Consider the following 11,436-nt stretch of genomic DNA (forward strand, 5'->3'; position numbering starts at 1 on the left):
TGACCCTTAGTGTCTAGCATTACGCAGTTTTTTAAACTACACTCATACATAATTTCTCAGGCCAATGAAATGAACACAAAATCGAAAACAAATAGGAATAGTAGCAACGCTACTGAGAAGGAGTGCAGTGCACCTGAAATGCACAGAAGATTTTGAAATATAATTTACCTACAATGTAATCAGCAGCATTATTGTTCTTGATAAAAAACTAAAATTTGCAATATAATAACACACAGAACAGGAGAAAACAGAGTAGTGAAGAAATAGCTACTACTACTCACCAAGCCTGGGGATCTCGAGGCCGAGCAGGTCGATCGAGTCGCGTTCCCGGTCCAGGAGATCCGTCCGATGGTGGGTGGCCTGGTTTTAGGTGTGCCGGACCCAAGAGTGTTGGTACATGGCCTGGCACACCTTCTCCCACCGATTCCGTAGCCGCTAGCAATCTTGCCGCCTGCCATGATGGTCCTGGGGAGGCGGCGCTGGACATAATAAACTAGTGCGGCCACCTCCTCCGCTCTGAAGATCTGCCAGGCTGTGACTGCCCCCCCCTCAAACGCCCGCACGGGAGCCGTGCACGGTGTGCGGGACCCTTTCCCTTCGCAGGCTGCTTCCCGGCTCCCTTTACCATGGTCTGGGCAGAAAGGAAGGTAAATAATAAAGAAGAAATAGAATAGGGAAGAAGAAAAGAAAAGAGTTTAAAAAAGTAGTTTAAAATTAACCAAAAGTAGCAGAAAACACAAAAATATAGAGCTAAAAAAATAGAGGGATAGATAATAAGTAAAATAGATCCAAAAAAACTTCAAACAAGCAAAGGATGGCAGAGATTGACAGAGGATACAGAAAGCATGCCCAGAACCATAGCAATGAATGAAAAACAAGATGGCCGCGCCCGTTCACGACCGCGTGGGTAAGTTCGTGCAAGATTTTCCTCGCGATCACACGCAAACTTGTACTAGCGAGCCGCACACTTTGCGAGATTACACATAGCGCTCTAGGAAACGGAAATATGTCTCGCAAACAAAATGGCTGCGCCCGTGAACGACCATGAAGGTAACTTCGCGCCGTTGCGCTACAAGCGGCTTGCTAAAACGCACAAAACCTTGCAAACTTAAACGCCGCAAAAAAACAAAACGTATATTCGCACAAATTTGCGGCTTCCAAATTCGATCTCGTGCAAATTCGCGGCCCGCGTACCCCGCGAAATTGCAGAAAAACGTTTCTTGCAGAACTGAAAGCACTCAGCAGGCTCAAAAGTTCAACCTCATCATTAGTAACCATTCCCTGTAGTGATTCCTGAGGGCCCCCTCCAGAGTTCAGTTGCCTACTTGCAACTATTCTATGACCCTGCTCTGACCCTCACAGCAGGCTCCGAGAATAGCTACAAGTAGGCCACAAAGGTCCTGTGAAAAAAAACTTGCACTGCAACACAAAGCAATTACAGATAAGGAAGCAGGTGCCAGACTCAATGACACATTAATCAACCCCAAATTATTTCATGTCAGTTGAAGCAGGGCAGGTGTGCTGCCTTTTCCCCCCATAATCTACAGTGATGAACCAGAGGGTGGCAGTGATGTACCAGAGGGTGGCATAGGGGAACCAGAGGGTGGCATGGGTGAACCAGAGGGTGGCAGTGGTAAAACAGAGGGTGCTGTGATGAACCAGACGTAGAAACAACATAGTCGCGACCGTTGCGACCCGACAAGTAAGTTTGAGTTTGCGAACTGGTACAAAACCCTTGCGAACTGGCAGAAACCCTTGCGAACGCAAAAAAAAAGTTTGCGAGAGTTTGCGGATTTTGCGGATTGCGAATTTGTGTATACGCCAATTTGCGAACCGCGTATTCCCAAAATTCGCTCATGCTTACTTTAAAGACACTCATAAAAAGAAAGGAAAAAAGTGTCTCACTCAAATATGGATATTGGAGTTTACACTCAGCTGTACTCTACTGCTATGTTTTTGCCATTTATTGTACAAATTATTGTTCTTTTACATACAAGTTATTAAGTTAGTTTTGTATGAATTATAATGGTTTGTCCTCATATTACTGCTTTAGATATTCACAAACTCCGAGTTAATAGTTAAGTTACAACTGCAGAAACTTTATAGTCAGAGCAGAGTACTCAAAGATATGAAGATCTCTTGGGAAAACCAAAAGGTTCACAACTACTACTAATATTATCTGATTCCTCGTATTCCCATCCGAGATACGGTAATTCTTGTATGTCATTAATAGTTTGCACTTTTTTTATGTTGTGTCTCTCCTTATTATATTTGTATAGAATTGTGGTTTTAATGTATGGTTGAGTGGTGGATTGTTCCATGACTCTCATGAAATGAGACCTTTGTTTTTTTAATAAAGAGATAAATTCTTGTGGCATCGTATGTGTGTATTATAATTGCCAAGTAGAGTCCACGGTTTTCACCTGAGTGTGTATGGATGGTGTGTCTTCAATTCATTGAATACGAGGAATTAGATACTATTAGTAGTAGTTGTGAACCTTTTAGTTTTTCCCAAGAGATCTCCATATCTTTGTTTACCTGTGGTACCCCTTCCCTTGGGCAGTGGGGTCACTCCCTATTCTTTAAGCAGAGCAGAGTACTCTACACATAAAAAGATATGCCGGTCCTATCTTTTTATGTACTAGCGTTTCTGTCTTGACTGCGGAGTATCTGCATTCATAAGCTTAATACTTTTTGAATACCAAAAAAAAACCAGAAACTTACACAAAAGTGTAAGCTTACCTTTGCAAATCAGGAGATGACTCTCTAAATAACATGATTGTTCTGTCTCCACTAATTGATTTCAATATAGATTATTGTTTTACTTTAAACCATGAAATAAGTGAATTGACTTCATGGTTCAATCCTGGGGAACTTCTTGACTTGATTTTTAAACTATATTCATTTCCCATGAGATATAGTTGAGGCTGTTTATTGTATCATAAAGACACTGCTACATAACTGTGTAACAATGCTTTTCAGTCTCATGTTTTTTACTCAAAAGTTCAGCTTGTTGAGTGGGCCGTTCATTCTCAGGCACTAAAAGCTTAGGTAGAGGTTGCCAGAAAAGTATGATATGGTGGAAATCTTGCAATAATCTTTCTTTGGAAATGTTAGTAAATGGACACAATTACCTTTAATTATGATTACTCTTCTTTCCCGCTAAATTATATTTTCCAGGTGAGGAATCTTTGCCACTGTATTTTCATCAAAAGTGCTCCTTCATAATCAAAGGCAAGTGATCAAATGCAAGTGAATATTTTAGTCAATAATGAGAGTTGTGAGTAGTTTTAAAGGAATGTATCAACTAATTAAAGTTTAAGATTCTCTCACTCTTCATTCATTAGTCAGGTATCAATAAGGTTACAGAACTGATCATAGAAAACTACAGTTAGTACAGAGCATATCATAATTTGCACACAGCGTGTTGCATAAAAAAAGAATCGCTATTCTAAGAAAATGTGGCACAAATGATTTCAGTAAGAACTCATGAAGAATTCAAAATAAAGCAAGAGTGAGATTAGCATGAAACAAAATCAATGATTAATAATTGCAGAATCCCCCATAAAGACAACATAAAGCATAGACCAAATAAGCCTTGTCAAAACCAGTAACTCATATCATAATGCGTGGGTTTTTTAATAAAAGTCAGAATGAAACACATGGCTGACATCTAATCTGCCCTCATCCCAGCTGAATCTGCCTCCCCCTGTTCAGCTTTGTCTCAATATGTTCTGCTCTGCATCTGCCCTCTCCTTCGCGACTGGTCTCCATCTCTCAGTCTAAGTCCAAATCTCCAACTGAATACTCCAAAACTAGGTACCCTTATATAAATCAGAAAAGAAATGTTGCATAGCATGTGGTATGATCTCCATTCTTCATCCAATTGGAATACAGCATTCTCCAGAAGGACATCTACGCCAATCTGCTGTCCGCACAAGTCACCCATCCGCAGGCAAAATCCTTCGCACCACACATTCTGAATCTTATTTAATATAGCTTCATCTATTAACCTTCTTTCTAAGAAACATTTTATTTGAACTAAATACATGACATTAGTTGCAAAAGAACTTATTGTTTGAGCAGGAATCACTAAAACATTACATGGAAATACATATCAAAATGCATGTGTTCTCCATTCTTTCTAAAGCAGAGAAACAAATTCAACTTTGTTTGAAACATTTTCCAGCAACTAAATACAATAAGGCAGGTTATATGTGTGTGTGAATAATATGAGGCGTCCTTCTTTCACATGAGAGGAAACATTCCTCTGTTATCTCAAAGGTCAAGCTGGAGCTCTCAGAGCAAGCGTAATCATGAGCTCTTTCTGTGTTCTACACTTTAAAATGTGTTGTTAATTTGATATAAATTCAAATTTTATTCCCCTACTGCACACATTTCAAAAACAATTTGTATGGGGGCGTTCCCAGCAACATCCAAGGCCTTTTGACACTGCCCCAGATTTACGAGAAATCGTAACTCTGAAGCAGTGCCAAAAGCTTACGCCTCCCCAGGGGAGGCGTACGGGAGGCGCAACAGGGAGAAGTGTCTTTATTTCTCCTCGTATTTCATTTTTCTATGTGTGCTGCAATCTACAGCACACATAGAAAGAGGAAAAGCCTCTTGTGATTATTTTTGTACAGAAAGGTTTCCCTTCCTGTACAAAAATAATCTTCCCCGCAACGCAGGCACCCTTGCACCATTGTGCAAAGGTGCCTGTGTAGGCGCAGGCAGCCCATTGTGCGCCGGCGGAGGGGAAAAGGACAGGAATGCGCCGTATCTTATAGATACGGCGCATTTCTGCCCATTTCTTTTGCCGTAGGGAAGCGCAGCAGGAAAGCCTGCTGCGCTTCCCTACTGCAAAAAGTCATAAATGAGGCCCCTGGATTTTCGGTTAAGGAGACTAAGCAGGGTAAATAATGGTTGTAGTTGCATTTGTGCAACCCTATTTAGGACGGTGCAACTGTTGCTCTTTTTTCCTGCCCAGCATCATGATGCTTGTCATGGCAGTTCCTGGTAGGGAAATTGCACGATGGCCCCCAACGCACACTGAGAAAAATACTTGCATCTTGGGGGTTTGTAACTTTGTTCTGCAATAATAAACTTCTGCTTTGCCACTAAAAAGAAATCACAAAGGAACACATTTTTTGGGGTAAGCTTGGAACATTCTCTTGGCTTCCCTAAGAATAACATTTTCAAAAACGTATATGACTTATGTTTCTTGACTCTCAATGTCAGAACTGGAAACTCATTCAGCAGTGCATGGGTTCAGGTTGCAGAAATGCTCTTCATCAACACAGGTAATGGCTCCAGCCAACTCTTTAGTTCAAAATGGTTCCTTAGAATATGTCCGTAGCATCACTTGCTTTCTTTGTACATTGGGTCTATTGCATTGCCCGGGTACAGAGGAAACGTTCCACAGGCTCATGAAGGAAAAGTACCCAAATGATACTGTTCCAGAGGTTTTCTTCCAGGCAGGCCACAGCTTTCTCCATTCTATAACCTTCATCACTCTACACCCATATAGAAATGTTCCACAGTTTTAAATAGACTTTACTGGCTGGCGATTTAAACCCTTTTGCCTTGAGGATCAACAAGACTAGCCTGCAGGAGCAGCTTTCCCGTCCGAGAGATTCAAAACTAATCTCAATAAAAAGATGGATGCAGTTTGACAAGTTTGTATGCTAACATCAAAACCAGCGCAGTGAAAATTGCTACATGTTCCCTGTTGAAAAACAGATCTTTAATATTAATATGAGATGAAAGAAACATCTACACAATGTTGAAATACAATTTTATCTCACTCAACCTCTATCTAGCACTCGGGATACCGTAAGTTTCTGTCAGCTCAATAGTTCACTCATTACACAATCATTCCCATCACACCATTATGGTCTTACACAAGTATATGAAACACAAAGGGGTAGCTGTCCGTGTAAAATGTCAGGTCAACTAGGCATGCAAAAACAAAATAAGGGGGGGGGAGAAGGTGTCTCAGGCTGGATGTATAGGTGGGGGGAATTTCCTTATTATTTAGAAAAGAGCAACGTTTTCCAATAAGGGAATTTAGCCCCACCTATACATCTATCCTGATACACCGTCTCCCCCACTTATTTTGTTTTTCTGTCCCTATTTGGCATGACTCTTTTCAGGAACAGCTATCCCTGTGTGTCAAACAAACTTGTTCTTGGAAGCTAGGGTACTTGTCCTCTACTTCTGGTCCTCGTCCCTACTTGTCTCAAACAAGAATACTCACATTATAAACCACTGGCATGGCTTCTCCACTCAACTTATTTCACTCAATTCACAAATACTTTCTATTTAGTTTCAAAGGTTTAATGTTCAATCCAAGCCTAAAGTTTTTTATCCACACTGAGGGGTACATCATCTTACTCATAAAATTAATTAATGACTTCATAACTTTACCCTCTCACCTCAAAACATCTTATGAAATGTCTTATATAAAAAATACTGGTGCTTAGAACCCCATAATTCGCCATCATCTCCGACATAATATTTGACTTGCAAAATCATATCTCACATTTTAGAGGGAAATGTAAAGTGAGACATGCTCCCACCTGGGTCTCTGTCTGCTAAAAAATATCCAATACCAGGAGGTCAAAAAGATTTAAAATAAACCCCCCAAAACGGTCAGAAGAGGGTGCACTTATACCAGCTGTTTGTCCATTCAACATTACAATTTGGCCCGTAAGAAAACGCAATGGCTCCTGGAGAATGACGCTTCATTCTGCCTCAGTTAAACACATTAGCCTCTGCCTATAAACCTATGGTGCCTGTCATTCAACTATTATGTCAATACTTAGCAAAAAAGTGGGCGCATGGGATCATTGAATTGTTGAATTCTTTCTTTTCTATTCTATTCACAAATTAAGTCATGATCATTTTGCATTTACATGTGGCAAAAGACAGAACAATTTTAGTAAGATTGCCATTGGACAGCTACACCATCCAACTTTGTGTTGTACTTGTGGACTGCTAGATAGAAATTCACAGGCTGATGCTAGAATTGCACATTAGATTGATTATATCATAATTACTCGAGTCATTAAGGAACATGTTTTAGAGTTACACAAGATTAGGAACCTACAAAAAGATGAGGTGATACACTCTAAGAAGGTAAAGTAACTAACACAAGACGTGGATGCCTAGGTAAAGTGTCAGCAAGACAAATGCAATACCCCAAAATGTGATTGATAAAATACAGCAGTTGAAGGTTCCTAACACAAACGAAGAAGTACAGAACTGTATAGATCATAAGGAAAGTGTGCAAGGTGTGTGTGCTGTTCTTTCGTTGTTATATGTTCTGACTTGATGCTGGTAATTTTCTGTGAGGTTAGAGATGTTCATGCCATTCTGAGAGGGTTACATTACTTGATTGGGCATTATGATCATATCCAGTAGATAATGAGACACCATTTTCCAGTACTGCAGATCAATCAAAAATGGCCACACGAACATGGAATATGGCTGGTGTTGCCAATTAGCTTTTATCTGCAAGCTAGAATGGTGATGGATGCATTCAGTAGACTGTTACAACATGTTTGAGGAATTTGTCAGGAGATTACACACTGAATGGACGGTGTAAGAATTTGAATCAAGCAGTGTTTGTGTTGAACAACTCAACAGTGAGCAGATACTGTTCATTTTCATGACAGGGCAGACTACGGAGTAAACATCTACATTAATATTGTATAAAACATAACTAAGAGCTGGAATGATTTTAGAAGGTCCTGTAGAAGGAGGTATGTTCCCGAGCCACGGTGGAACTAAAGAATTAAGCACAGGACAGAATATCTTAAAATAGGGCATCAATCTTCTCTGCGAAAGGAACACTATAAATTCCAGAAAATGGAAAAGACACACCTTATAAGCAGTCCTTTCCAAGATATTGGTCTATCAATAGGATGCTATCTGAGATTCCCATTCAAGATATTCCAAATCATAAATGCAGTAGTTTGATACAATGTCAATGTTTTTCATTCTTGATTGTAACTGATAAGTCACTAATGACATTATATGTACACACACAGTTGTAATTCGCCTTTACTGATGTACAGCAGAGGCATTTTTTGGAGATGCAAGCAAAGCAACAATAAATACATATGGATAAGGACTATCAATATTATTCGGAGCTTGTGTAATAGGAATGCCTCCCCAGAACATTTTGTATTTTATTCTTTATTTTCAAAACCACCTCTCAAACAATTACCAAGTGAAGGGAATCTGCAGTGTTTGATGAATTTAGAATAGACTCTCACAATCACTCATGTTCCTGCCAAGTCACAAAGACATATGAAGATGCTTTTTTGTAATTTCACAGTTTATCAGTATTTGTTGCTATAATATCGGAATTGGTAAAGTAACAGAAGCCATTGAAATAAGTTGCAAACATATTACTATCTTGAACAAATTTAGATCCAATATTGTAGTGATGGAAAATAATTGCATTATCACAGTCTATATTGTCTGCTCAGGGATTGTGGTAGAGAGGTGTGGTGTGATATTCAAACAGGACCCCTGTATTCTTACCTTTGGACAATGAAAGATGTCAAATTCAAAATCCCCTCAAGATCTAGATAGAAGTAAGAGTGACATTGTGTCTCCATTTCTTATATAGAAGTGAGGAGCTATTTCAGTTTAAGTATGCTTCTATATCCTCAAAAGAAATCCTTTTTTTTTTATCAAAGATGAACTCCATAGAGAAGAGGCTTTGGCCAACACCTGACCACTCTAATATACACGAACTTAAACATTGATAGGCTACATATTGCTGTCTATAATTATCTGTCTCCCAATGTTGTGTTGGGCTCAATATGAAGGGTCACATAAAACCCTGGCACACTAATGTTTGGTACTTCATAAAACAGAAACTATTGCATTCTCTTGCACCGTTGTTGATAGTCTCTTTCTTCTTCTTCTTGCTAGGGGATTGTGTAGGGCACAGTCATAGAATTCCCTGCCTGTGTGAGTGAGAGAAAGAGAGACAAAGAGAGAGAGAGAGAGAGAGAGAGAGAGAGAGAGAGAGAGAGAGAGAGAGAGAGAGAGAGAGAGAGAGAAAGAGAGAAAGAGAGAAGGAGAATGTGTGTGTGTTTGTGTGTCCTCCCAATAACTTGTGACTGGGACCTCAGAATCCCACCTACATGATTGGTCACATTCCCAAGTAGCACCCACTCCAGGGGGCAGAGGGCAGGGTTTGTGAATGTGTACCCTCCATCACCCCTTGAAATGAGGCAAATGTCGCCCCAAAATACGTGGTGGCAAGAAATCATAGGCAGGTGGTTTGCTGTGACGCTTTGTGCTCACCTCAACAGGTTCCTTGGGCAAACGCTAAGTATCCACCACCTCATTGGTGGAAAACATCCAGAGCTTCGTCCACGGTTTTTAACAATTGGCACAGGCAATGTCAACTGTATCATTTTTCTCCAATGCAGCTACACATTATAAAAGGGGCCTTGCTGATTTCTGTAATTTGAAAACTTGGCCTCCAATGACAAATTGCACAAAGAAATATGTTCAAGTTTTCTATAAAACAGACTCTCATCTTTGGAGAATTTCAGGCTGAATCACTGCCAAACACAAAGCTGTTAATGGGTTTAGTAATAAACGTGGTCCTTAGTTTAATTGATGAGAAAAATAATCACCATCTTTTACCCAAAAAAGGAAAAAGGGAGATAAAATAAATGTTATAATTTTTATAACCCTGTCTGTTGCAAATCTTAAAAAATGAGTAATAACTACAACTAATATATTTAATTGTTAGAAAGAAAATAATTCTCTGGATTGGAATTTCCCATGATTTAAAATTCCCGAACCTGTATGATGTGTAACAAAAATTAATATGGCTAAGCATTTAAATATCAGTCTTTGTACAGTGTTATCATTGATGACTTAGCATGAAATATTTTGCCAGACAGAATCACCTTTAGAGCATTTCTAAACCAAATGTAGAAATAAGCATATATAATAGGATTTAAAGCGGAGTTCAAATACCCAAACCACACCAACGCATCTACTAAATCTGCGGGTGTGCTATAGCTCAGTATGGGATCTAAAATGTTACAGAAGAAAAATGGGAACCAACATGCAAGAAAACCTCCCATCACTATTCCCAATGTCTTGGCAGCTTTCCGCTCTCTTTTCTGCACTACTTGGTTCACACTATTTTCTCCTGTCCCACAACGGTTCATAGACTGAGCTTGTCTTTTAGCTACAGTAAATATTTTTCCATATACACCAATCATAATGATCCCGGGGATGTAGAAGGAGAGTAGAGAGGAGCCAAAAGCTGAAGCTCTATTAAGAAAGAGTGTGCAGCCACCAACACAATGTACAGATTGATAGTAGAACTCTTCTATCCCAATAATGTTTAGCTCTAGAAAGATCATTCCAAAGGCAAGTGTTGCTGAGGTCCACCAAGTCACTAGTGTCAACCCCAGTACAATTTTTTCATTCATTTTGACTCTGTATGTCAATGGGTGGCAGATAGCATAGTAGCGGTCAATGGCGATACAGAAAATATGCAGAATTGAGGCTGTGCTTAACATCACATCAGTGCTGCTGTGGATTTTGCAAAACAAATCTCCAAAGTACCAGCAGGTCTCCACAGATCTCATCATGCTGCAGGGCATGACAAAGGCACCTAGCAGAATGTCTACATTAGCCAAACAAAGAACAAGATAGTTTGTTGGATTATGGAGCTGCTTGAAGTGAACTATTGAGACAATGATGAGTAGGTTACCACATAGTGTGAACAAAATTGTTATTGTCATCAGAAAGTACAAAATGGCTTTTGTCCTCTGGGACCTGTTATCCCTCACACAGGAGCCATTTACTGATGCATAGCACAATTCAACCGCTACAGACATCTCTGCTTATGTTCATGAAGGCAGGCAGTCCAGGTCATTCTATGTTGAATTGAGTTTGCATGCCTGTGGGAATAAAGAAGAGAGTCTCAATGTATTGTATTGTACATCATTTTTAAATGTTTAAAATACACTCTGTAGACTTACCCTGGTGGAATTCCAGATAACCTAACATAAATGGGGTTTAATACAACCAGGTTGTGTCCTATCAAGTTTTAAATGTTTATTAAATCTCAATGGAGAATACTGTGGTGTTCATTCCAGGTTTACCTTGTCTCTGTTTTTGGTGTCTAATGTTGTCTTGTAACATTCACTTGAAATTTGCATTCAACCTTCAGGCTTGAATTCTGCAAATGCATTATTTTACATAGTGCATCTTTACCAGCCAAGAATGGCTGTCTTTTACTTAACCATCCAGCAAATATTCTGACATAGGGTAATTACGCTCTTCCTAAATGTGCGGACATTATGCAGTGCTGTTTTCATGACTACTCATCCCTATACCAATTTCCCGAGGGGAAAATACTAGGCCTTTTTTAAGGAGTAGGAACAT

General features: G+C 39.6%; 1 protein-coding gene across 1 annotated transcript; it reads right to left on the bottom strand.

Moving 5' to 3' along the window:
* Window positions 1-9,878: 9,878 nt before the first annotated feature.
* LOC147708816 (trace amine-associated receptor 1-like) lies at window positions 9,879-10,886 on the bottom strand. The gene has a single exon (XM_086925780.1). The coding sequence runs from the start codon at window positions 10,884-10,886 to the stop codon at window positions 9,879-9,881; it is 1,008 nt and encodes a 335-aa protein (XP_086781906.1).
* Window positions 10,887-11,436: the final 550 nt, after the last annotated feature.

Source organism: Lissotriton vulgaris, chromosome 6, assembly GCF_964263255.1.
Source record: "Lissotriton vulgaris chromosome 6, aLisVul1.2, whole genome shotgun sequence".
NCBI lineage: Eukaryota > Metazoa > Chordata > Amphibia > Caudata > Salamandridae > Lissotriton > Lissotriton vulgaris.

Excerpts from the sequence above, each read along its gene's own strand:
- LOC147708816 (XM_086925780.1), bottom strand. The coding sequence starts at position 10,886 with ATGTCTGTAGCGGTTGAATTGTGCTATGCATCAGTAAATGGCTCCTGT.